The sequence below is a fragment of the Oncorhynchus tshawytscha genome, linkage group LG22 (genome assembly GCF_018296145.1).
Source record: "Oncorhynchus tshawytscha isolate Ot180627B linkage group LG22, Otsh_v2.0, whole genome shotgun sequence".
NCBI classification, from domain to species: Eukaryota; Metazoa; Chordata; class Actinopteri; order Salmoniformes; family Salmonidae; genus Oncorhynchus; species Oncorhynchus tshawytscha.
Genome location: NC_056450.1, coordinates 4,720,800 through 4,746,901, shown reverse-complemented (window position 1 = coordinate 4,746,901; position 26,102 = coordinate 4,720,800). Strand labels below are relative to the sequence as shown.

At 39.9% G+C, this 26,102-nt stretch overlaps 2 protein-coding genes across 2 annotated transcripts in view; one reads left to right on the top strand and one right to left on the bottom strand.

Annotated features, from left to right (window-relative positions):
• The window catches only part of pigt (phosphatidylinositol glycan anchor biosynthesis, class T), a 32,737-nt gene extending 12,791 nt beyond the window's left edge, over positions 1 to 19,946 (top strand). Inside the window, exons 7-12 of the mRNA XM_024383787.2 lie at positions 1,020 to 1,117; positions 1,360 to 1,519; positions 5,490 to 5,690; positions 13,452 to 13,617; positions 13,932 to 14,015; positions 18,376 to 19,946. Of these exons, the coding sequence (XP_024239555.1) occupies positions 1,020 to 1,117; positions 1,360 to 1,519; positions 5,490 to 5,690; positions 13,452 to 13,617; positions 13,932 to 14,015; positions 18,376 to 18,625 (959 nt within the window). The 3' untranslated portion in view covers positions 18,626 to 19,946. The remainder of the gene's footprint in view (positions 1 to 1,019; positions 1,118 to 1,359; positions 1,520 to 5,489; positions 5,691 to 13,451; positions 13,618 to 13,931; positions 14,016 to 18,375) is intronic.
• A 2,820-nt stretch (positions 19,947 to 22,766) lies between these two features.
• Positions 22,767 to 24,447, bottom strand: LOC112221613 (whey acidic protein). The gene is made up of 4 exons (XM_024383788.2): positions 24,286 to 24,447; positions 23,774 to 23,920; positions 23,358 to 23,495; positions 22,767 to 23,058 (listed from the first exon to the last, which is right to left on the bottom strand). The coding sequence occupies exons 1-4, from the start codon at positions 24,386 to 24,388 to the stop codon at positions 22,922 to 22,924; spliced, it is 525 nt and encodes a 174-aa protein (XP_024239556.1). The 5' UTR covers positions 24,389 to 24,447; the 3' UTR covers positions 22,767 to 22,921.
• Between the last annotated feature and the right edge of the window lie 1,655 nt (positions 24,448 to 26,102).

Genomic DNA, 26,102 nt, shown 5'->3' with positions numbered 1-26,102 from the left:
TTTTTTCAATAAATCTGAATATTTTTAGCTTTTTAAGCAAATACCTGCAGTGTAATAAATTAGGAGATTAAGCAGATTGCGTTCTTCATTTTCATTTTTTTTCACCTTTCTTGTGAGTCCAGCTGTGTATTAGGTTTAACTTGCTAGTTAGCTAAGTAAGTGGCTGAATTAATAAGGAGGTTGGGCGTCATATAGTTTTATCTTTCTGCCGTGTTTGAGAAGTCAAATCGCTTTGGATGAGTTATCTGTACAGTTGCCACTGCTGCCATCTTGATTTCCTTGCGTTTTCTTTTTTCCCCTCTCCATTCTCGGCTCGTCAGCTTCTTCCCCCTCTTCCCTGGGCAGAGCAGGCAGGCCCGTGGCCATAGCGACTCCACACAGACTCAGTGTGTACACATGTTGCTCTAGAGCCAGTACTATTCTTCCTTCAGACAAGCATGCATCAAAACGTTGTTCTTTTGCACAATGTGTCTCGTTCATATTTGTTTGAAAATGCCCAGACTCACCAAACATTACATTCGGTGGCTCCTACCTACACTTGTATAAACGTTATGAGCTGGATTGCCTGTCTTTGCAATTTAGTTTATTTTCAAATGTTCTTAGCTTTCTGGTAATGGTCGCCCCCTGTGGTCTTTAAAAAAGAAAAATGTGCGCCCCTTGTGTACTAAGACGGTAATACTGTAAATCCCGTGATGAGAGAAGGACGGTATAAACATCTGGATACCCCACAACCCAGGTAGGTGTATTTGCGTGCTAGCTGGATGATACAAAGCAAAAAGGGCATGTTTTTCAAATAAAATCAAACTTGATTTAAAGTGCATTTAAAGTTGTGAAACAATAAAATTAAAGAAATAAAGAACAACTTTTCATATAAAAGTTGCTTATGTCTAATGCGGTGTACAGACATGGACCTTTCTGTGCTCCTTGAAAAAGACTGTTCAATACCTTTTTAAATACAAAAGGGGCTAAGATGAATGTGATGTTACGATGGTGATGTTGGTTATTGGGTGTTTTGACAGAGTGGTCCCTGTTCAAGATGTTCTCTCGCACCGTGACTGAAGCCTGCCCGCTGGCCTCCTCCAGTAAAGTGTACGTGGATGTCACAGACAACCCTCAGGTCTGCATCTTTACATGACTGTTAACTTTACCCAACTCCACATTCTATTCAGTTGGCAGACAATCTTACTCTTGAGTGCATACTCATTATTGTTAATTAATTGATTGGCGAATCAATATTTGTCTATTTGTATATGAATGCTTGCATGTGTGTGATTTGTTAACTCTAAAACATCAGACAACACTATGGAGAAGTGTTATTCTATGGTAATTATGCAGGCATGTGTTGTATTTCCCCTACAGGGAGAGCTGTTTGAGCTGAGCCCAACCACTCCCCTGCTCAGCCAGGCTGTGGTGCTTGGGGACCGGAGAACCTACTCGGTCTATGACCTCACTAACCAGGCCACGTTCGGACAAACGCGCTCCCTCAACATGCTGCTGCGCTGGCGAGCAGCCGAGAGTGGTGAGTGACCTGTAAAGAACACAACACGCGAGCTGCGTTTTAATTCCAGAAAATATGATCTTTCCCTCGACTGTCTGTTCCCCTCCCTTCACAAATTGCTGTTACACAAGTGGAATAAGGAACAATCCCTATCCGTCTTGTATAATTACAAAAACTGCTCAACCCCATTTACAATACAATTATTATGCAGTTACTAAAATAGTAAGAAACTGCAGGTTAATACAATGTTACTCGTATAATTTGCAGTTACTGCCAGGGCTGTTGCGGTGACCATATTACTGCAACACCGGTTGTAACGAGTCATGAAGACAGTCAAATTCCACATGACCGCTTAGTCATGTTAATTAGGCTTCTCCAAGCTCTGATGCTGCTGATGGTCATTAGTAGCCTACCAAACTTGCTGACTGCCTGGCACACTCAGCACTCTCTCCTAATATTAAGCACATACAGTGCCTTGCGAAAGTATTCGGCCCCCTTGAACTTTGCGAGCTTTTGCCACATTTCAGGCTTCAAACATAAAGATATAAAACTGTATTGTTTTGTGAAGAATCAACAACAAGTGGGACACAATCATGAAGTGGAATGACATTTATTGGATATTTCAAACTTTTTTAACAATTCAAAAAGTGAAAAATTGGGCGTGCAAAATTATTCAGCCCCTTTACTTTCAGTGCAGCAAACTCTCTCAAAGTTCAGTGAGGATCTCTGAATGATCCAATGTTGACCTAAATGACTAATGATGATAAATACAATCCACCTGTGTGTAATCAAGTCTCCGTTCAAATGCACCTGCACTGTGATAGTCTCAGAGGTCCGTTAAAAGCGCAGAGAGCATCATGAAGAACAAGGAACACACCAGGCAGGTCCGAGATACTGTTGTGAAGAAGTTTAAAGCCGGATTTGGATACAAAAAGATTTCCCAAGCTTTAAACATCCCAAGGAGCACTGTGCAAGCGATAATATTGAAATGGAAGGAGTATCAGACCACTGCAAATCTACCAAGACCTGGCCGTCCCTCTAAACGTTCAGCTCATACAAGGAGAAGACTGATCAGAGATGCAGCCAAGAGGCCCATGATCACTCTGGATGAACTGCAGAGATCTACAGCTGAGGTGGGAGACTCTGTCCATAGGACAACAATCAGTCGTAATATTGCACAAATCTGGCCTTTATGGAAGAGTGGCAAGAAGAAAGCCATTTCTTAAAGATATCCATAAAAAGTGTTGTTTAAAGTTTGCCACAAGCCACCTGGGAGACACACCAAACATGTGGAAGAAGGTGCTCTGGTCAGATGAAACCAACTTTTTGGCAACAATGCAAAACGTTATGTTTGGCGTAAAAGCAACACAGCTCATCACCCTGACCACACCATCCCCACTGTCAAACATGGTGGTGGCAGCATCATGGTTTGGGCCTGCTTTTCTTCAGCAGGGACAGGGAAGATGGTTAAAATTGATGGGAAGATGGATGGAGCCAAATACAGGACCATTCTGGAAGAAAACCTGATGGGGTCTGCAAAAGACCTGAGACTGGGACGGAGATTTGTCTTCCAACAAGACAATGATCCAAAACATAAAGCAAAATCTACAATGGAATGGTTCAAAAATAAACATATCCAGGTGTTAGAATGGCCAAGTCAAAGTCCAGACCTGAATCCAATCGAGAATCTGTGGAAAGAACTGAAAACTGCTGTTCACAAATGCTCCCCATCCAACCTCACTGAGCTCGAGCTGTTTTGCAAGGAGGAATGGGAAACAATTTCAGTCTCTCGATGTGCAAAACTGATAGAGACATACCCCAAGCGACTTACAGCTGTAATCGCAGCAAAAGGTGGAGCTACAAAGTATTAACTTAAGGGGGCTGAATAATTTTGCACGCCCAATTTTTCAGTTTTTGATTTGTTAAAAAAGTTTGAAGTATCCAATAAATGTCGTTCCACTTCATGATTGTGTCCCACTTGTTGTTGATTCTTCACAAAAAAATACGGTTTTATATATTTATGTTTGAAGCCTGAAATGTGGAAAAAGGTTGCAAAGTTCAAGGGGGCCGAATACTTTCGCAAGGCACTGTAGGCTATGCTCCTGTTTGGAAGATAAGCAATCTGGCTGGCATGAAAATGAACAACGGGAAAGCATCCTCCATTCGCTATTTAAGTGCATAGTTGACATTTATTGTTTCCCGCTGCCTCTGTTTCAAGACCGGTGCATGGTAATGGTCCATTCTAAATCAAAACAAATTTCTCACACCTTATTTACTATATGTAAGGACAAGATTAAATCAAGAATAGGAGGATTGGTGACCATATTAACCTATCACTTGTGAATTACAGTGGGGCAAAAAAGTATTTAGTCAACCACCAATTGTGTAAGTTCTCCCACTTAAAAAGATGAGAGGCCTGTAATTTTCATCATAGGTACACTTGTGAGAGTTTCAAGTTTGGGGAAAATTATTTTTCTATAAAAATACACCTTTTATAATGAAAGCATTACATGCATAATCACATTTGCGGTCAGTTTTGATAATGGTGTTTTCCCACTAACGGAACATTCGCCCTTATAGCCTACTACCATGTGCACATTGTTGCGCTTATAATGTAAAGAAATACAATTTTAACCTAAAATGTTCTGATCTGTTGCATCAGCCACATTGTGTAAAAAACAAACAAATTTTGATGCTAGTGGTTGTGTTATCTATTGCATTCCACAATTGTCTCAGAGTATGTTTGGGATATTTATTTCTCACATAGAATAGGTTGACTTTTGTACTATAGAAGATTGACATAGGCTAGTGATTTTGTTGTTTGTTAGGCCTACTCATCTTGTTGGCTGACGAGAAGTGAATGTGGACAGTTCTTCCAATATCTTCAATATGCACCTCGGAATTGGATAAGGACGCACGCAGTTGCGTTCCCCGAAGTGTCTGTTTTCACTTGTAGCCTGTGAGAAAGACCCGATCATGTGATGGAGAGCCATGTGAGAGAGAGGTGCCTAGGAGCATGCAGCACTCAGGGAGAAAGGCACAACGCAGCATTCTCATCCACAATTTATCCAAATCTTGTCTGTATGATATGACTAATGATGATTTGAAAAAAGTTTGTAGAACAACTAAATTTACATGAATATCTTTAAATTAAGCATATAGGAGTACCCATTTCTTTGTTAACAACTCAACACAGAATAGCCGCATGTGAGCAGTCCCTCAAATCGTTTGGAGCTTTGTTCAATTCTATTCTTCATAGGGCACAACGGCCACTGGCCGCAAAATGCATGGATTTTTTTAGGGTGCATTACGGCCACAAAGGGGATGCTGCTGTGAAATTTGAGGCATTATGAAGTGCTTGTCAAATTGTGAATGAGCGCCTAATGAAGTGTCTACAACCTGTGCAAGAAACTAAGCAGAACTCTTCAAATCATCATCATCAAACTAAGCAGAACCTTTCAAATCATCATTAGTCATATCATACAGCCTTACAATGAATTAAACATCTAACCATATAGCCCAACGTTTGTAGAACAAAATTTACATGAATAACTCTAAATTAAGCATATAGGAGTATCTATTTCTTTGTTAAACGCTCAACACAGAATAGAGCAGTCCCTCATCGTTTCGAGCTTTGTTCAATTGTATTCTTCATACTATAAAATAATGCCACGGAATTCTAAGCAAATCTTGTCTGCTAAATGAACTAGTGTAGCCCACAGCCATTTGGCATAGCCAGATCAGGACATAACATAAGGACAACTCAAAGTATGCTATTCTGTTCTTCTGAAATAGACTACATAGCCCTAGTTACTGCACAGTAAGATCAGGTAATGTGTTACCGAAAAAGGTGAAAAAATTGTGATATAAATTAATTTCCATGTAGAGCATATAAAATGGTGTCTGTATAAAACTCACCATCGAAATTATATTTATATTCTAGTAATTTTATGATTGACAATATGAACACTCCCTCCTTCCCCCACCCCAGGAGACATGCTGCGTCCCCTGCTGCATGGAGAGCGCTACGTGGCCGGCTACGGGCTGCAGACGGGAGAGATCCACACCCTGATGTACAACAACCACCCATACCGGGCCTTCCCCGTGCTCCTGCTAGACACTGTGCCCTGGTACCTGCGCCTCTACATCCACACGCTCACTGTCACCAGCAAGGGCCGTGACAACAAACCCAGTGAGTACTTCAGTCCCGCTGTTCACCTGCTGACACTGTTCCACCTAAGTCTGATATAAATGGCAGCTACCTATTGATAGCAGTTGAGGGAAAGGCCATTTCTTCCCACATGGGGGAGCACCATGCTTCAGTATCATAAAGCCTCATGCAGCCTCAAAATGTGCCTGACCTAAAATGTTATATTTTGAAGAGAACTTGACAAAGCGAAAACAGGTTTTTGAAATTTTTTGAAATGTCTTAAAAATAAAGAACATACCGTACCTTATTTACGTAAGTATTCAGACCCTTTGCTATCAGACTCTAAATTAATCTCAGATGCATCCTTTTTCCATTTATCATTCCTGCGATGTTTCTACAACTTGATTGGCGTCCATCTGTGGTAAATTCAATTAATTTGAAAAGGCACACACCTGTCTATATAAGGTCCCACAATTGACAGTGCATGTCAGAGCAAAAACCAAGCCATGAGGTGAAACTAATTGTCCACAGATCTCCAAAACAGGATTTTGTTGAAGCACAGATCTGGGGAAGGGTACCAACAAATATCTGCAGCATTTAAGGTTCCCAAGAACACAGTGGCCTCCTTCGTTCTTAAATGGCAGAAGTATGGAACCACCAAGACCCTTCCTAGAGCTGGCCGGACGGCCAAACTGAGCAATCGGGAGAAGGACCCGATGGTCCCTCTGACAAATCTCCATAGTTCTTCTGTGGACATGGGAGAACCTTCCAGAAGGACAACCATCTCTGTAGCACTCCACTAATCAGGGCTTTATGGTTGAGTGGCCAGACGGAAGCCACTCCTCAGTAAAAGGCACATGACAGCCCGCTTGGAGTTTGCCAAAAGGGCCCTAAATGACTCTTTAGCCTGAATGCGTCACGTCTGGAGAAAGCCTGGCAACATCCTTATGGTAAAACATGGTGGTGGCTGCATCATGCTGTGGGGATGCTTTTCAGCGGCAGGGACTGGGAGACTAGTCTGGATCGAGGGAAAGATAAACGGCGCAAAGTACAGAAAGATCCTTGATGAAAACCTGCTCCAGAGCACTCAGGACCTGACTGGGGTGAAGGTTCACCTTCCGACAAGACAATGACCCTAAGAACACAGCCAAGACAACGTAGGAGTGGCTTCGGGACAAGTCTCTGAATAACATGTTTGAGTGGCAACAGCCAGTTGAACCCGATTGGACATCTCTGGAGAGACCTGAAAATAGCTGTGCAGCAACGTTCCCCATCCAACCTGACAGAGCTTGAGAGGATCTGCAGAGCAGAATGGGAGAAACTCCCCAAATACAGGTGCGCCAAGCTTGTAGCGTCATACCCAAGAAGTCTCTGGTCTGTAATCGCTGCCAAAGGTGCTTCAACAAGTAACTGAGTAAAGGGTCTGAATACTTATGTAAATGTGATATTTAAAAAAAAAAAACTGTTCGCTAAGGGTTATGTGTGTTTGTAGATTGAGGGAACATTTATTTAATATTTTTTTTAATAAGGCTGTAACGTAACAAAATGTAGAAAAAGTCAAGGGGTCTGAATACTTTTCGAATGCACTGTAGTATCAATGAATTAATCAATGTTGGTATTATTTTCTCCTTCATGGCATGAAGAGTGCAATAGCTCAAACTGAAGAGGACTTATATGAGAAGATTGATTGGATTCTTTCTCTCGTTGATATGTTTCACACCTTTTCAATTCAGACTCAAAGTAGGAACTTCATTATCATAATGTGGGATGGGTATACAGTTGAAGTCGGAAGTTTACATAGTTATGTTGGAGTCATTAAAAGTCATTTTTCAACCACTTCACAAATTTCTTGTTAAGTATAGCTTTGGCAAGTCGGTTAGGACATCTACTTCGTGCATGACACAAGTAATTTTTCCAACAATTGTTTACAGACAGATTATTTCACTTATAATTGACTGTATGACAATTCCAGTGGGTCCGAAGTTTACATACACTAAGTTGATTGTGCTTTTAAACAGCTTGGAAAATTACAGAAAATGATGTCATGGCTTTAGAAGCTTCTGATAGGCTAATTGACATCATTTTAGTCAATTTGAGGTGTACCTGTGGATGAATTTCAAGGCCTACCTTCAAACTCAGTGCCTCTTTGCTTGACACCATGGGAAAATCAAAAGAAATCAGCCAAGACCTCAGGAAAAACATTGTAGACCTCCACAAGTCTGGTTCATCCTTGGGAGCAATTTCCAAACGCCTGAAGGTGCCACATTCATCTGTACAAACAATAGTACGCAAGTATAAACACCATGGGACCACACAACCTTCATGGAGCTCAGGAAGGAGACACGTTCTGTCTCCTAGAGACTTTGGTGCGAAAAGTGCAAATCAATCCCAGAACAACAGCAAAGGACCTTGTGAAGATGCTGGAACAAACCGGCACAAAAGTATCTATATCGACATATCCTGAAAGGCCGCTGCGCCAAAACGGCCATAAAAAAGCCAGACTAACTGCACATGGAGACAAAGATTGTACTTTTTGGAGAAATGTCCTCTGTTCTGATGAAACAAAAATATAACTGTTTCGCCATAATGACCATCGTTATGTTTGGAGGAAAAAGGGGGAGGCTTGCAAGCTGAAGAACACCATCCCAACCGTGAAGCACGTGGGTGGCAGCATCATGTTGTGGGGGTGCTTTGCTGCAGGAGGGACTGGTGCACTTCACAAAATAGATGGCATCATGAGAACGGAAATTATGTGGATATATTGAAGCAACATCTCAAGACATCAGTTTGGATGTTAAAGCTTGGTCGCAAATGGGTCTTCCAAATGGAAAAGGACCCCAAGCATACTTCCAAAGTTGTGGCAAAATGGCTTAATGACAAAGTCAAGCTATTGGAGTGGCCATCACAAAGCCCTGACCTCAATCCTATATTAAATTTGTGGGCAGAACTGAAAAAGCGTGTGCGAGCAAGGAGGCCCACAAACCTGACTCAGTTACACCAGCTATGTCAGGAGGATTGGGACAAAATTCACCCAATTTATTGTGGGAAGCTTGTGGAAGACTACCTGAAACATTTGACCCAAGTTAAACAATTTATAGGCAATGCTGCCAAATACTAATTGAGTGTATGTAAACTTCTGACCCACTGGGAATGCGATGAAAGAAATAAAAGCTGTAAATCATTCTCTCTACTATTATTCTGACATTTCACATTCTTAAAATAAAGTGGTGATCCCAACTGACCTAAGACAGGGAATTTTTTACTATGATTAAATGTCAGGAATTGTGAAACACTGCATTTAAATGTATTTGGCTAAGGTGTATGTAAACTTCCGACTTCAATTTTATGGTCTTCTCTATTCGCAACAGAAAATTGACAGTCAAATGATTTGCCGTAAATAAAAGCAAGCACCAAATGCTTGATAAGTGTATGACATGTGAAAGCTTAATTACAATATTAGTGGGAATGGAATATAATTGGATAATTACAAGAAAGTTCAGATTGATGCAGCGTGTGGATCGCTATTTCTAAGAGCAATATGGACAATGCCCTGTGCTTGAAGTTGAATAGGCACTTTACTAACAAGGGGGCTTTGTTAGAGCACTATTTAAGAAATGAGAGAGGCTTACCGGTTTGACAGATGCAGTTATGTCATCCATATATTTTTGTCGATAGGCCTATAGCTATTTCCTCCCATTGGAAATAGTACTTCTGAAAGTACCATGCTTAGATTCATAATGACATTTCATATTGATTTCTTTGCAAACAGTGATAGTTTAGTTCCAAACAAGACACACTAGTTTTGCTTTGGAGAAACACTTAATATTTAATATTTTATTTTTTAATAGAATAGGTAGGCTTATTAACATAGTTATTGGTGATTCTACCAATGTAGTCAGATCTTAATTTTTATATTTTCAATAAATTAGCCCACTAACCACATGTTAATTATGTAGTTTAACCTATTGTGTAGGGCTTTGAATTGGTCAGCTAGTAGGCTATTTGCTAATAGGCTAATTATGTTCAGCCCACAGACAAGCTCAGGAACAAATTGGCTGGAGGCCAAACCTAGCTGTAGATTGTAAATTCAACCATCATTCAGATCATTCAAATGTGTGGATATAGGCCTAGTACTAAACTTGAAGAACTTGTGGTTTGTCTCTGAAATTGTAGTTGCTCACTAGTGCTATTTTTATTGCTATATAGCACTGGTCCTCTTACATTTAAATTCCAGGTTGCATATCACAATATTTAAGCGCATATCGGATGGTCTGCTCTGCCCATAAGTCACATCAAGCATAAGGTCACTTTAATTTTATTTTTTTTTTTACCCTGTTCTCTGTATTCAATGTATTCCATTTAAAATGTGGCTCCCAGTGTGGCTAGTTCCAGGGCTATTATGACGCATCTGACAGTTCCTTCTCTATATGTTCCTAGGGCAAGTGCAGGGGGGTTGCCTAGCAACACATGCCTCGGCAGGAGACAAGGTCTGCATATTCCCATGATTTGTGAATCTATCCGGACAGTACAGCTAGCGCGACAGCTAAAATGGCTTTTAAAAAATACGATCTAATAGGGAGAAGTAGCTAAAAAAATAACTACATTATGGTATTCACTTATCATAAACTATTTACATAATATAAATTTGTGTACACAGTTCTTACTTACCTACATTGATAATTTTAAGGGAGAAGTTTTTGTTTAAGCTGTTGGGTTTCTCACCTCTGCTACACCTATATATTATGTTACTGTCACTATTAGGGCTGTGACGGTATTTGTATAACCATGTAATCAATGATATTGGATGATTGTTGTTTTAATCAACTTCATAGAGTCGGCAAACTTTACTCAAAAGCAGCAAATTAAAAGGAAGCTGTTTTACGTCTAAACTCTGATATAAGGAGAGATAGGATGAGGAAAAACCCAGCCATAAAAACAATGACGGGTGCGGTTGAGTCTGTTTCCACATTAACATGGACTCTTTACAACATGTTTAAACTTGGCTGCTCCTTGGTTCAGCAAGCAAACAAATCTTCAGTTGCCTAGGCTATGCATAGGAGAATTTTATATCTATCTCAGTCAGTCATGGCCAAAAGATTTGAGAATGACACAAATATTAATTTTTACAAAGTCTGCTGCCTCAGTTTGTATGATGGCAATTTGAATATACTGCAGAATGATATGAAGAGTGGTCAGATTAATTGAAAAGTCCCTTTTTGCCATGCAAATGAGCTGAATCCCCCCAAAAAACATTTCCACTGCATTTCAGCTCTGCCTCAAAAGGACGAGCTGACATGTCAGTGATGCTCTCGTTAACACAGGTGTGAGTGTTGACGAGGACAAGGCTGGCGATCACTCTGTCATGCTGATTGAGTTCGAATAACAGACTGGAAGCTTCAAAAGGAGGGTGGAGCTTGGAATCATTGTTCTTCCTCTGTCAAATATGGTTACTTGCAAGGAAACACGTGCCGTCATCATTGCTTTGCACAAAAAGGGCTTCACAGGCAAGGATATTGCTGCCAGTAAGATTACATCTACATCAACCATTTATCGGTTAATCAAGAACTTCAAGGAGAGCGGTTCAATTGTTGTCAAGAAGGCTTCAGGGCGCCCAAGAAAGTCCAGCAAGCGCCAGGACCGTCTCCTAAAGTTGATTCAGCTGCGGGATCGGTGCACCACCAGTACAGAGCTTGCTCAGGAATGGCAGCAGGCAGGTGTGAGTGCATCTGCATGCACAGTGAGGTGAAGACTTTTGGAGGATGGCCTGCAGGAAGGGCAGCAAAAAAGCCACTTCTCTCCAGGAAAAACATCAGGGACAGACTGATATTCTGCAAAAGGTACAGGGATTGGACTGCTGGGGAAAAGTCATTTTCTCTGAATCCACTTTCTGATTGTTTGGGGCATCTGGAGAAGACAAGGTGAGTGCTACCATCGGATTTCAGAGGTCTTGAAAAACAAGGGTCAGCACTGCAAATATTGACTCTTTGCATCAACTTCATGTAATTGTCAATAACAGCCTTTGACACGTATGAAATGCTTGTAATTATACTTCAATGTTCCATAGTAACATCTGACAAAAATATCTAGACACTGAAGCAGCAAACTTTGTGAAAATTTATATTTGTGTAATTCTCAACTTTTGGCGACGACTGTACACATATGTACAGTGGCAAGAAAGAGTATGTGAACCCTTTGGAATTACCTGGACTTCAGCATAAATTCGTCATAAAATTTGATCTGATCTTCGTCTAAGTCACAACAATAGGCAGTCTGCTTAAACTAATAACACAAACAATTATACGTTTTCATGTCTTTATTGAACACTCCGTGTAAACATTCACAAAGCAGGGTTGGAAAAGTATGTGAACCCTTCGATTTAATAACTGGTTGACGCTCTTTTGGCAGCAATAACCTCAACCAAACGTTTTCTGTAGTTGTGGATCAGACCTGCACTACGTTCAGGAGGAATTTTGGACCATTCTTCATTCTAAAATTGTTTCAGTTTTTCAATACTCTCAGGATGTCTGGTGTGAACCGCTCTCAATGTTATGCCACAGCATCTCGATCTGTGTTTAGGTCAGGACTCTGACTGGGCCACTCCAGAAGGTGTGTTTTCTTCTTTTGAAGCCATTCTTTTGTTGATTTACTTCTATGTTTTGGGTTGTTGCATCACCCAACTTCTGTTGAGCCTCAGTTGGTGGACAGATGGCCTTATATTCTCCTGCGTAATGTCTTGATGAACTTGGTAATTCATTTTTCCGTCGATGATAGCAAGCTGTCCAGGCCCTGAGGCAGCAAAGCAGCTCCAAACCATGATGCTCCCTTCACCAAACTTTACAGATGGGATGAGGTTTTGATGTTGGTGTGCTGTGCCTTTTTTTTCTCCACACATAGTGTTGTGTGTTCCTTCCAAACAACTCAACTGTAGTTTAATCTGTCCAGAGTATTTTGCCAGTAGCACTGTGGAACATCCAGATGCTCTTTTGCGAACTTCAGACTTGCAGCAATGTTTTTTTGGACAGCAGTGGCTTCTTCCGTGGTGACCTCCCATGAACACCATTCTTGTTTAGTGTTTTACGTATCGTAGACTCGTCAACAGATGTTAGCATGTTCCAGAGATTTCTGTAAGTCTTTAGCTGACACTCTAAGATTCTTCAGGACGGCAACAGTGCTGAACTTTCTCACTTCATAGACAATTTGTCTTACCGTGGACTAATGAACATCAAAGGCTTTTAGATATACTTTTGTAACCCTTTCCAGCTTTATGCAAGTCAACAATTCTTAATCTTGTTTTTTTTTTAAATCTCTTTTGTTCGGGGGATGGTTCACATCAGGCAATGCTTCTTGTGAATAGCAAACTCAAATGATTGTACTCCAGTTAGCTTTTGGAGAAGTCCTTAGCCTAGGGGTTCATATACTTTTTCCAACTATATAATGATTGCTATTCGACCAATTTTTATGATGGTGACTTCAGTCATTTGACTGACAAAACCGCCATCCAAAATGCCATGACCTTCACATTTGGGGCGGCAGGTAGCCTGGTGGTTAGCGCGTTGGGCCAGTAACCGAAGGGTTGCTGGATCGAATCCCCAAGCTGTCATTCTGCTCATGAACAAGGCAGTTAAGTTAACCCACTGTTCCCGGGTAGGCTGTCATTGTAAATAATAATTTGTTCTTAAATGACTTGCCTAGTTAAATAAAGGTAAAAAATATATATAAAAACAGCCCTAGTCGTCATTTTACTTGTCTTTCATTGTTGAGTAAATAAATACAATTTCTCTTACTCCCCTCTTTTCTACCTAGGCTACATTCACTACCAGCCGTCCAAGGACCGCCTTCGGCCCCACCTGCTCGAGATGCTGGTCCAGCTGCCCCCTAACTCTGTGACCGAGGTGACCATGCAGTTTGAGAGGGCACTCCTCAAGTGGACCGAGTACACCCCCGACCCCAACCATGGCTTCTACGTCGGGTACCACTTGACTTTGACTTTGATTCATGTTCACTTTTTACAGAAACTGAAAAAGGGCAATGCTATGGGTGAAGTTCTGTACTCTATCGGTCTCTGTCTAATGAAATGCAAACTGTGATGGAAATTTTAGGTATAAATACATTTTTCATGTTTGCCTAGTGCTGTCAGCTTTTATACGTGCCCTTTTCTCTTGTCTTGCTTCAATTCTGATTGAAGATGGGGCCATTGCTGAAATTGAGATGCTACTTGCTTGTAGTCTCTCGATGTTCAGGTGCAGTAGAAGATATCTGATTAAATGTTGTCCCTCGCTTCAGGTCTTCTGTTATCAGCGCTCTCGTGCCCAGTGTCGTTGCCATGGATACCAACAGCACTCGGGAATGCCCACTTTTCAGCAGCTTGTGAGTAATGAGGCTGTTTTTTTAAGTAGTGTTTGAGCACTTACGTAGTAGTTGTCTTAAGTGTGTTAGTTTATCACCTGAGGTAATGCAATTTGAATGCATCTAAAGGAAATTACACCAAACAAAATCCTATATTAAAAGTAGTGTACTATTCCTCAATTCCATTGATTTGAAATGGAATTGACCCCTAACTCTCATACACCACAAGGGAGAGTTAAAGCACTCATTATGCATTTGGGTCCCAAGGTTTTAATATGACCAATAATTTAATATGACCAATCACCAATCATCATCATTAATATGACCATATCGTTATGTTTGGAGCAAAAAGGGGGAGGCTTGCAAACCGAAGAACACCATCCCAACCGTGAAGCATGGGGGTGGCAGCATCATGTTGTGGGGGTGCTTTGCTGCAGGAGGGACGGGTGCACTTCACAAAATAGATGGCATCATGAGGGGGGGAAATTTTGTGGAGATATTGAAGCAACATCTCAAGACATCAGTCAGGAAGTTAAAGCTTGGTCGCTAATGGATCTTCCAAATGGACAATGACCCTAAGCATACTTCCAAAGTTGTGGAAAAATGGCTTAAGGACAACAAATTCAAGCTATTGGAGTGGCCATCACAAAGCCCTGACCTCAATCCTATAGAACATTGTGGGCAGAACTGAAAAAGCGTGTGCAAGCAAGGAGGCCTACAAACCTGACTCAGTTTCACCAGCTCTGTCAGGAGGGATGGGCCAAAATTCACCTAACTTATTGTGGGACACTTCTGGAAGGCTACCCAAAACATCTGACCCCAAGTTAAACAGTTTGAAGGCAATGCTACCAAATACTAATTGAGTGTATGTAAATTTCTGACCCACTGGGAATGTGATGAAAGAAATAAAAGCTGAAATTAATCATTCTCTCTACAATTATTCAGACATTTCACATTCTTAAAATAAAATGGTGATCCTACCTGACCTAAAACAGTGAATTTTTACTAGGATTAAATGTCAGGAATTGTGAAACTGAGTTTAAATGTATTTGGCTAAGGTGTATGTAAACTTCAGATGTAAACTTGCAGATTACAGATTGCCTTTGCCGATCACTCATCTTCCTTCATCAGTGAGTCAATGGCTTGAATAGTCATTGACTCACTCACTCACGCATTGAAAAAGAACAAGATGGAGTCACAATCCATGCAAGCCGCACCTGTGTGCTCAGGAACTCCACCTCCCACAGGAAGAGTCAATATACAGTACGTGGTGGGTTCGTCAGGTTTTCGGTTCACCCTGACATTTCCATTCCTCTTCTGACAACAGAACTTGACCAACTGCTCACCAGGCACAGCAAGGGATACCCGGACTGTTCTGCTATTCCAAGGATGTGTAACCGAAGAGATACCACGTGTGGGCACAGAATACAGTACATAGCCTTCCCCCTGTGGGCCTCTATTTCGGCATCGTTTCACGCTGCTCTGAGACAAGCATGGAGAAACGAATATTCCATGATATTCTTAAGATATTTGTTGACTGAATATAAGTAAGTGATGATTATTTAGCAGACAAGTTAGGTTTCTCCAGAAATAAATAATTCTAAATAACTGGCTTTATTTACAAATTAGTGAGAATGTCTCACCCCATGTTCAAGAATTGCCTTTTTCTCGCTCGTGCTGGGTTAAATGAAAACAAAATCTCAAATATTTTTACTTTTAAAACAGAGATTTATTATTATTAATTAATTTATAATGATATAAAAGCCCCTTAGATATTCTCACAGATCCTAACGGAAAATGCTCCTTAGATATTAATATAGAGTCCTCATCCTCTAAATGTAATTATTGGCTGAAAGTCACATCATTGAAAACATATTTTAAGGTACATTGTTGGTCTTATTTATTTAAAGAGCATATTGAAGTTAGAAGCAAAAGCCTACAACTATTTTAGTACTGTTTCGGCTGCTCTGAGACTAGCACAACACAGAGATTCTTTAGCTAAATAGCCCAGTACTGTACTGCCGGACATCACGTTGTGCAGTGTAGAGGTCGACCGATTAATCGGAATGGCCGATTTAATTAGGGCCGATTTCAAGTTTTAATAGCAATCGGTAATCTGCATTTTTGGGCACCGATTATGGCCGATTGCATTGCACTCCACGAGGAGACTGCGTGGCAGGCTGACTACCTGTTACGCGAGTGCAGCAAGGAACCAAGGTAAGGTGGTAGCTAGCATTAATTGTTTTTTAATAAGTTTAATCTTAACATAATCACTAGTTCACTACACATGGTTGATGATATTACTAGTTTATCTAGATGGTCCTGCGTTGCATATAATTGATGCAGTGCCTGTTAATTTATCATTGAATCACAGTCTACTATGCCAAACGGGTGATTTAACAAGCTCATTCGTGAAAAAAGCACCGTCGTTGCACCAATGTGTACCTAACCATAAATATCAATGCCTTTCATAAAATCAATACACAAGTATACATTTTTAAACGTGCATATTTAGTTAATATTGCCTGCTAACATGGATTTCTTTTAACTTGGGAAATTGTGTCACTTCTCTTGCGTTCTGTGCAAGCAGAGTCAGGGTATATGCAGCAGAATTGTACATAATTATGACATAACATTGAAGGTTGTGCAATGTAACAGCAATATTTAGATAAGTTTTGTTTTCTAAGTGATTTTACCATATTAATTACCTAAGGCTCATATTTCTGTGTTATTATATTATAATTAAGTCTATGATTTGATAGAGCAGTCTGACTGAGCGTTGGTAGGCAGCAGCAGGCTCGTAAGCATTCATTCAAACAACACTTTCCTACATTTACCAGCAGGTCTTCGCTGTGCTTCAAGTATTGCGCTGTTTATGACTTCAAGCCTATCAACTCCCGAGATTACGCTGGTAATACTCAAGTACCTATTAGAACATCTAATATTCAAAGGTATATGAAATACAAATGGTATAGAGAGAAATAGTCCTATAATAACTACAACCTAAAACTTCTTACCTGGTAATATTGAAGACTCGTGTTAAAAGGAACCACCAGCTTTCATATGTTCTAAGCGAGGAACTAAAACGTTAGCTTTTTTACATGGCACATATTGCACTTTTACTTCTCCAACACTTTGTTTTTGCATTATTTAAACCAAATTGAACATGTTTCATGATTTATTTGAGACTAAATTGATTTTATTAAGTTAAAATAAGTGTTCATTCAGTATTGTTGTATTTTATATATATAAAATTGGCCGATTTTTAATCTGTAACTGCTTTTTTTTGGTCCTCCAATAATCGGTATCGGCGTTGAAAATCATAATCGGTCGACCTCTAGCTACAGTGCCATATTTTCTGTTCCATCCTAACAGTTTTTCATGGAATAGAAACACCATTTTAATCAAATGAATTAAGCAAGTACCAGTCAAAGGTTTGGACAAACCTACTTATTCAAGGATTTTTCTATATTTTTACTGTTTTCTACATTTTAGAGTAGCAGTGAAGACATCACAACTATGAAATAACACATATGGAATCAGTTAAGAACAAACTTCTATTTACAAGGACAGCATACTCCCCTTCCTCCCCAACATGGATTTGAACCCCGGTCTCACGCATGCCCTGCATTCTGTAGTACAGACATGGCTTGCTCTCCCTTATGTAAGGAATTAGGCACATTCCAATGTTTACTACAGTATGTATTGTAGACTGCACAGTAGCCTAATAAAATAATGATAAAAAAACTCTTTCAAAATGCAGATGTTGATTTAGTTATGGATCCATAACAAATTACTATGGGAATAAATATCACTCATTTACAGAATTATTGGAACAAAGTTGTCTATAATGAAGGCAAACCATTTAGAATCCTTCAATCCTATAGCCTACTCCCGAACGTCATGTTGTATGTACATTGCCGTATTTTCCATTCCATCCTAACGGAAACCCTGAGGGTTTCGTTTTTCATTTTTCTCTGAATAGAAACACCATAATATAAATCAATCCCATATACTATGTTATTACAAAAAAGGTTTTAAATTCTCTGGTAATGCCAGTAAGGAATACTATCAAATGCCTCTCAAAGATGCCATCTGGGGATCAAACTAGCAATAACTTGCAGTAACAGAAAAAAGGGCTGAGAATTAAATGATGTGCCACAGAATGCTGCGGCAGCACACAAGGTGTACTCCAGTCTGACTCTACTTTTAAAGGAGGAACCACTGTAGGTTATTGTAATAAGACATTTCATTTGCATAGGACTTTTCTTTACAGAGGAATCTCACTAGCTCTACATTGGCAAAAATAAAGGCATTCAATTTTAAATATTAAAAACACATTTTTTAAATTAAACATAACTCATCTTGTCTTTCTTCCCAGTTTCCCCTGTAAAGAGGAGTCAAGTTACTTCATGCGGGTCTACACGGAACCCTTGCTGGTGAACCTGCCCACCCCTGACTTCAGCATGCCCTACAACGTCATCTGCCTCACTTGCACTGTGGTGGCCGTGGGTTACGGTTCCCTCTACAATCTCCTGACCCGCACCTTCCAGGTGGAGGAGCCCAGTCCGGGCCTGGCCAAACGGCTAGCCAACATCATCCGCAGGCTACGGGGTGTGCCACTGCTGTGATGAGCCAAAATGCTAACTTAAACAACAACAGCAGAGGTCGGTGGCTACATCACTTGGGAACTGTGAGTGTAAGTTTCAGGAAGATAACGCTGGAAGCTTCGACAAAGAAAATAAATTACTCTTAAGTTTGTTTCGTGAATGATAAAGGAGTTGATGAACAATGAAGTCTCTAATGAAGTGTCATGGATTCGATGGACGTTAAAGGCTTTTTCTTGCCCGTGAGAAGCAAAAAGGGTGGCCTTTCTTCAGTGCACTACTACTGCTGTTGGTCTAGTTAAACAGAGAATAATGTATTTTTCATGTTTAAGGCAGGAACCAAAGTGTTTGCTCCAGGGTTTCAGTGGGGACAGATGGCTACAAGAATCACAGCAAGCTCATATTGGTTCCTGGAAAAAGTAATTGTCTGTTATAGATCACTAGGAAGCCATTGCTCTGAGGCCGTACGTATCAAGCGTCCCGGAGTATGAGTGCATTCTAGGATCGTTGTGTTCTAGAAAACAACTGGTCCTAAATCAGCACTCCTACTCTGAGACGTTTGGTAAATTTCGGCTCTAGATTCATCTCTTAAATCTTTACTGAGATAAATAAGGTTTGTGTTTTTAGTTGATGTTGAAATGCTAAATGCACTGACTTACAGAACTTTCATAAACAGTTGTCTATTGTTTTGATACGTGGGATTTCGTATCACATTTGTTCATTAATCATAGAACCAGTCAAAACGTTTGCACTTGTAGAAAACCCCCAAATCTCTACTGGAAACGACTGTTGATTTTTTAACTTGCGTTTGTCCAAATTTCTGTTCGAAGTTGTAGTGTTCTCTAATTGGCATTACCTTTTGGTAAGCCTTTGTAGCACAAATACCCAACAGACAACATTTAAAAAGATGAGTTTGCCATGCATTTCTATTAGGAACTTGACTAAGGCTAAGCACCCGCCATGCATTTACTTTTTAACACTGCTCGTTCTTTGTATGTTAAACTGCTTGATATATTAATTTTACTGAACAACATTCAAATGTGTGAACATATATTGGGTAACCTTGGGTATATAAAAAAATAATACATCTATAAAACTGGTCAACTGACCAAACATTTGTCATTTTTGTTTTAATCCAATGGCTTTAAGGCAAGGCACCACACCCTAATGAGGTACATTTTCTCCCCCTTATTCATATCACAATTTTACTAGTTGAATGTAGACACAAACATAATACTTTTTGTATTACAACTTTCCTGAAATGTTGTATTAAAATATGCAAATGAGGCTCTCATTAAATATGTGCACATTTGCATATACTGCAAATCTGTTTTTCTGGACACTGGATGAAGTCAGCCTAAATTATTTGGTGTCATTTTGTTAAGACACTCCAGAACCGGACGTGTTGTGGATAAATATTTTTTTAATCTTTCTATCTGTGAAATACTAAAGTCACATATGTAAAATGCATTTTAGGTGTGTTTTTTTTTTAAGAAAATGTGATCTAGAATAAAACATTTACAACATATCAACAATTCCCTCTACACAAGTCTGGAGAATATATCTAAGGATAACCACACAAAATTTGGTAAATGCAGAAGCTTCTGAAGCTGAGAAAAAACATGTTTTCATGTGGGAAGGTCTGACTTTTGGGAAATGGCAGTTAAAGAGCAGTACAAGGAATTTATCTTAGCAAATGCAAAACACCTAATTATAGACCCAATCGCAATTTCTTCAAAGTTAGTTACTACATATAGTCCAGATTGTAACTTTCTCTACGAAATGGGATTTTAATTGCCTGACGACTAAAACTGAGTTCTGGTCTTCCGCTGCTCAATTGTTCCCTACATACAATCTGAGACTGCAATCATTGAAGTTGTTTTGGGTGATGTCAAAATGAGGGAGGGGTGTTGTACAAAGCAAAGTCATTAGCGATTGAATTGTCTCTAACTAATCACAGTATCAAAGCCAATGATGCATTTTCAAACTTAGCTTTACCCACGTGTGTTCTGCTCTGGCCCAACCCATTGGTTTTTGGGACCAATCAGATGGTCTAGAATATATTTCCATGTAACGTTTTGCCGGCGCAAGGGGTTTAGGTAGCCAGGCAAGGCTTTTGAATTATGTATTACTAAATGTAGTAAGCTTCGAAATTATGGATTTATGTCCATTTGAATGACGGTAGTATGATAAACTAAATCAAATAAACATTTACATCAAGTTTGGACATTTTTATGTTTACATTTTGAAATACCTAATTTAGGGACAAAAATACCCCAAAATTCTAAATCGATAAGTAGATGCAAACGAAGTAAGTTAATCCTGTGGTGCCTCGCCTTAAAAGAAGAAATACATGGAGGCTTGTAGAGGGGCCATGTGAATCTCAATTGTCTCAGACTAGGATCAGGTCACTCCTGTCCATATAATATTATCCATTATGATCCAAGTCAACACTCATTCTAGATCAGCACTCCTACTCTCGGTTGATACATACAGCCCATTGAAAGTCGAATTGTGCCCTTGATGAATGCTGTGAATGCCTGCTTCTCAGTCTAAAACATTATTTTTGGACTGCTAGGAGAACCCTTGAGGATTCCTGAGAATAAATTATGAGGAACCACTTGGCTGCAACTAAGCATGGATCAACTGTATCAATATATAGCAAAAGAGTATTCCCGACATACAGGGGTATCATCACCCCAAAAATCTGAGGGGGCACAAAGTACGTAAGGATGGCTGCGGGGTGCTCTGGAAGTTAGACAATTTTTCATTTTTCAAATACCTGAAATTGCTTTTTCCTGCAATCTAGAGCCATAATCATTATGCTTAATTCTATTTTATTTTTTATTTTAAAGACTTTCTGCATGCTCTTGAGCTGTCTTTATCCTCCTAACTGGTGGTTCCTTTTTTTTAAGAAACAAAATATCCTACCCTGCATCTCGGCAAAAATCTTGGTAGAAGATTTCGAAACACGCATCCAGTTCGTCATTACATTTTAGTTATTGCTTGTTTTTCTAAAGTCTACCAACCTTTCCAGAAGGCATGCCAGCTAAGTTAGTTAGACAAGCTAGCTACTCTTACTTAACCTGAAAAGGCTTCTTGGTAGCTAGTTATGAGGTTGGGAGATTGGGAACCTACAGTATCTGGGCTAGCTTGAAGCCAACTTCATAAAATTGCTAGGTGGGGTTTTAGGCTGGGTTTCTGTGACATCTGCTGACATAAAGGAATTATAAATACATTTGATTGATAGTATTACATAGAGACACATTTATTTTAAATAAACATTTAAAAATATATATTTTTAAACTGGACAAATCTGAAGGGGCACATATGCCTCTGACGACATAACATGTCATAAGCATTCAAAACGACTGATGTAATTTTATGACAAGCCATAGAGTATGGATCTATTCAGTAGAAGGTAACATTACATTTCTACTTGAATGTTCTGTTTCATGAAGAATAGATCATTTCCCTATTCTATCTGATAGAGTAGGCAATGTGTCATCACTATTCATTCTATTTCTATCTGTAATGTTCAGAACGTTTCACATCACTGAATACACCCCAGGTCCAGGAGTTCACTTTCTGTAATTCCATCTCAATTGCCCCAGTTATGGAAGTGCGTGTATGTGGAGGGTAGGGGAGGGAGCGGCTGATTCCTTTCTCTATAAACAAACTTGGCCTAACTCCTGCCAAGTTCCAGCAGAACAGACAGACACAGAGATCCCTTTCTTTGCCAGCCAGTCATTTTCTCTCTTGCATGTGTTTGGCACTCTAGAGTGGAACAAAAAAGCCCTCTGCATTCCTAATCAGTGATGGTCATGTCCGGTTTAATAGCTCTGCTTAACTCTGTCCGTTTAGGCAGGGAAGTGGGTATACCTTGGCAGGGAGCATAGACACTTTGTGCAGAGTTGAAGGTTAGGGGAGGTGTAGTAGCACACTAGAATGTTTTCTACAGCTTTTCTTTAGACCAAATCACTGGTCAAATAGAACTATATGTACTGACTCTGGTGGACAGCCAGTACATACTTGAGCAATTTCCATTCTTGGAGTGTTCCATAATTTGTTATTGTAGCTCAGTGCCGCCATAAAAAAACCCATAAAAAGGCATCTCAGACACTCAATACGTCCACCAACAAGGTCATAAATGCACAGGAATGTATTTAAAGGCTACACAGATGGTTTTATTGATTGGAATACAAACAAGAACAAAAAACACCCCCTCTAAAAAAAAAAAAGCCAACAAGCATTCTTGTTCTTGAAAGAGAAGGAGTCTATTAGCATTGTCACTAATCTCCCGACCCAAACCTTGCCGTCCTATGAACATGGCTCGCTGCAGGCGTGGCCGCAGGTTGTCCGGCAACACTTCTGTTCTTCTGGGCACTGGCCGTCATGGTAACAGTACTCAGCACACATAGGGGTCCCCTTGGGCAGGGCACATCGACCGGGCTTCACTGTGGTAACAGAAAAGAGGTGTTCAGTTATACTGTAGCAACATTGGTCTATAGTAACAACTTGTCTGTACACTGACTGTTCCCATTTGAAGTCTTACTATTACAATGCTCAAGGTCATATGGACTCTATAGACATACATGGCTCTGGGAATTCTAAAGTGTCTCAGCTCTAAAAAGAGTATATGAAATGGATCTTCCCATGTGCATGACATGTACATAACTAGCCCAGCTTTCTTGTTTCCAGAGTAATGCAGCAATAATGGATGGGGCGTATCTGTCACTTTGGGACCATCTCCTACCTGTGTAAGGTGTAATGCACTCATGCCCACATCCGTTGTGGCAGCATTTTTCATCATTGGAGCAGTCACTGTCGTTGGAACAGAACTCCGCACACATCCCTGAGCCCCATAGTCTGCGAGGACACATTCCTGGCTTTGCTTTTGGTACACAATTTGCAGAGCAGACATGTCAGGGAACCCAACTTACTGCAAAAGGACATGAACATATGAATACAATTGGACTACCATTTTCTGAAAATCTCATATGTGTGGAGATGGTTAGCCTACTATAAATAGGCATTTGCATTTGTAGGAAGAATGCAGACTCCAAGTATTTTTGTGTCTAAGTATAGGAATCATCCGTGTTTTTCACATATCACCCATGAAAATGCATGACAGCATTCTGAACGCTGTTAATAAACCAGTCAGGTTCTTACTGAAGGCAGGTGGGACACACACGGCGCCACAGTCAAAGACACAGCACTTGTCATCTCCAGGACAGTCCTTGTCACAGACACATCCCTTGTGTGACGGCACGACGTTCAGAAGCCGTGGGCAGTGACCTGCCTTCTGGAGGGTCGGCACTGTGAGAGAGCAGGAGGTATCGTGAACTGTGGAGACCTCATATCAAGTTAATTACGGTGTAATTACGCAGTAACACAGCAACCTTGTGGTTATGGGTTACAAAACCAATTTCAGCTAATATTTTTTCTCTCAACAGAAGCTTTTTAGTTCACACGTAGACTCTGTATATGCTTTCAACCAGCAAATTAAAGTCATATATTTAGTAAGTAACAACAAAATAGGTTGCAAATGGGCTTATGCACAACTATAGCCTAGTGTGTCTCACCACATAGGTACGCCTACAAGAAAGCAGTCAAATGTAGTAGGCCATAATTTAAAAAATCTGTTTCATGACAAATAATGCAAAGTAATTAGAACTACTCACCTGTAGATTTGCCTCCAGTTTCAGCAGCAGAGACTATTTTCAAATCTACAATTGCCAACAGAACAATAGCCAAAGCACAAAGCGCTGAGGAATTCATCTCCATGCGGACTTCAAGACTGGAGTCTACTTGTTGGAGCAAATTCTCCAAATCGATGACATAAAAAGGGGGAGAGACCAAAAGAGAGACGAACGCACAGGGAACAATGCGCCTGTAGGGTCCCTATGCCCCTCAATTTACATTCCGAGTTCGGAGCCGAACACGCGCTAAGGTCACATGTAATAACAATAATTCATAGATGGAAAAAGGGGTCCCCCAAATGGATATAAATTCATAATTGGACAGAAAGGGACTCACCTTTCCCAAATCCATGAGCAAAAGCAAATATTGTTAACCTAAAACTAAGGGTTTTTGTGTGGTTTCCTTAGATAAGAAATTGGTTAATATTACAGTGCCTTCAGAAAGTATTCTTACCTCTTGACTTATTCCACATTTTGTTGTATGAATTCTAAATGGACTAACTCTATTTTTTTCTCTAACCCATATACACACACAATACCCCATAATGACAAAGTGAAAACATGTTTTTAGAAATGTTTGCAAATGTATTAAAAATTAAATGTAGAAATACATAATTTACATAAGTATTCACACCCCTGAGTCAATACTTTGTAGAAGCACCTTTGGCGGCGATTACAGTCTTTTTGGGTTAGTCTCTAAGAGCTTTGCACACAATATTCGCCAATGTATTATTTAAAAAAGTCTTCATGTTCTGTCATTGCTAGACAGACATTTAAGTCTTGCCATAGATTTTAAAGCCAAAACTGTAACTAGGCCCACTCAGGAACATTCAATGTCATCTTGGTCAGAAACTTGGTTATTGTCCTGCTGAAAGGTGAATTTGTCTCCCAGTGTCTGTTGGAACACAGACTGAACCAGGTTTTCCTCTAGGATTTTGCCTGTGCTTATACCTCTATTCCATTTAATTTTATCTTAAAGAACTCCCTAGTCCATGCCGATGACAAGCCTACCCATAACAGAATGCAGCGACCACCATGCTTGAAAATATGAAGTGGTGCTTAGTAGCTAGGTTTCCGTCCAATTAGCAACACATTTTCATGCGAGTATTCAAAAATCAAGTTATTTTTATTTGTGAAATGGCTGCCAAGCATCGACGATCATGTCACCCAAATAAGACTCAATATTTATTGGAAAGGAGCATCAAAGCTCATCTTGCATTTTTCAACACCCTGTGAAGTTCATCATAACTTATTTCATCTGTTGCCTAATAAACTGCATGCTTTCCCGACGAGTCGTAGTGGGAGGATGTCATCGTGTGACTCCAAGTTTACTTCAATGGTTATTATATCAATATTTAGGCATAAAAGCGTTTCCACCGACATTTCTCACATAATTCATTTTACAGACACAAAAAGTACCCACCTTGTCTAGCGTGTTTTGTAGACATTTGGAAAGTTTACCGACAAATTTTCTGTTTCTTTAAGGCATCTCATTACATTTTTCTCGCATAAATAGGTTGAATGGAAACCTGGTTAGTGGTGGGTTGTGTTGGATTTGCCCCAAACACGACGCTTTGTATTCAGGACCAAAAGTGAATTTCTTTGTCACATTTTTTTGCAGTATTACTTAGTGACTTGTCGCTAACTGGATGCGTGTTTGGAAATATTTATATATATTTATATATTTATTATATATATTTATTTGGTGCAGGCTTCCTTTTTTTCACACTGTCATTTAGGTTAGTATTGTGGAGTAACTACAATGTTGACCCATCCTCAGTTTTGTCATATTAAACCAT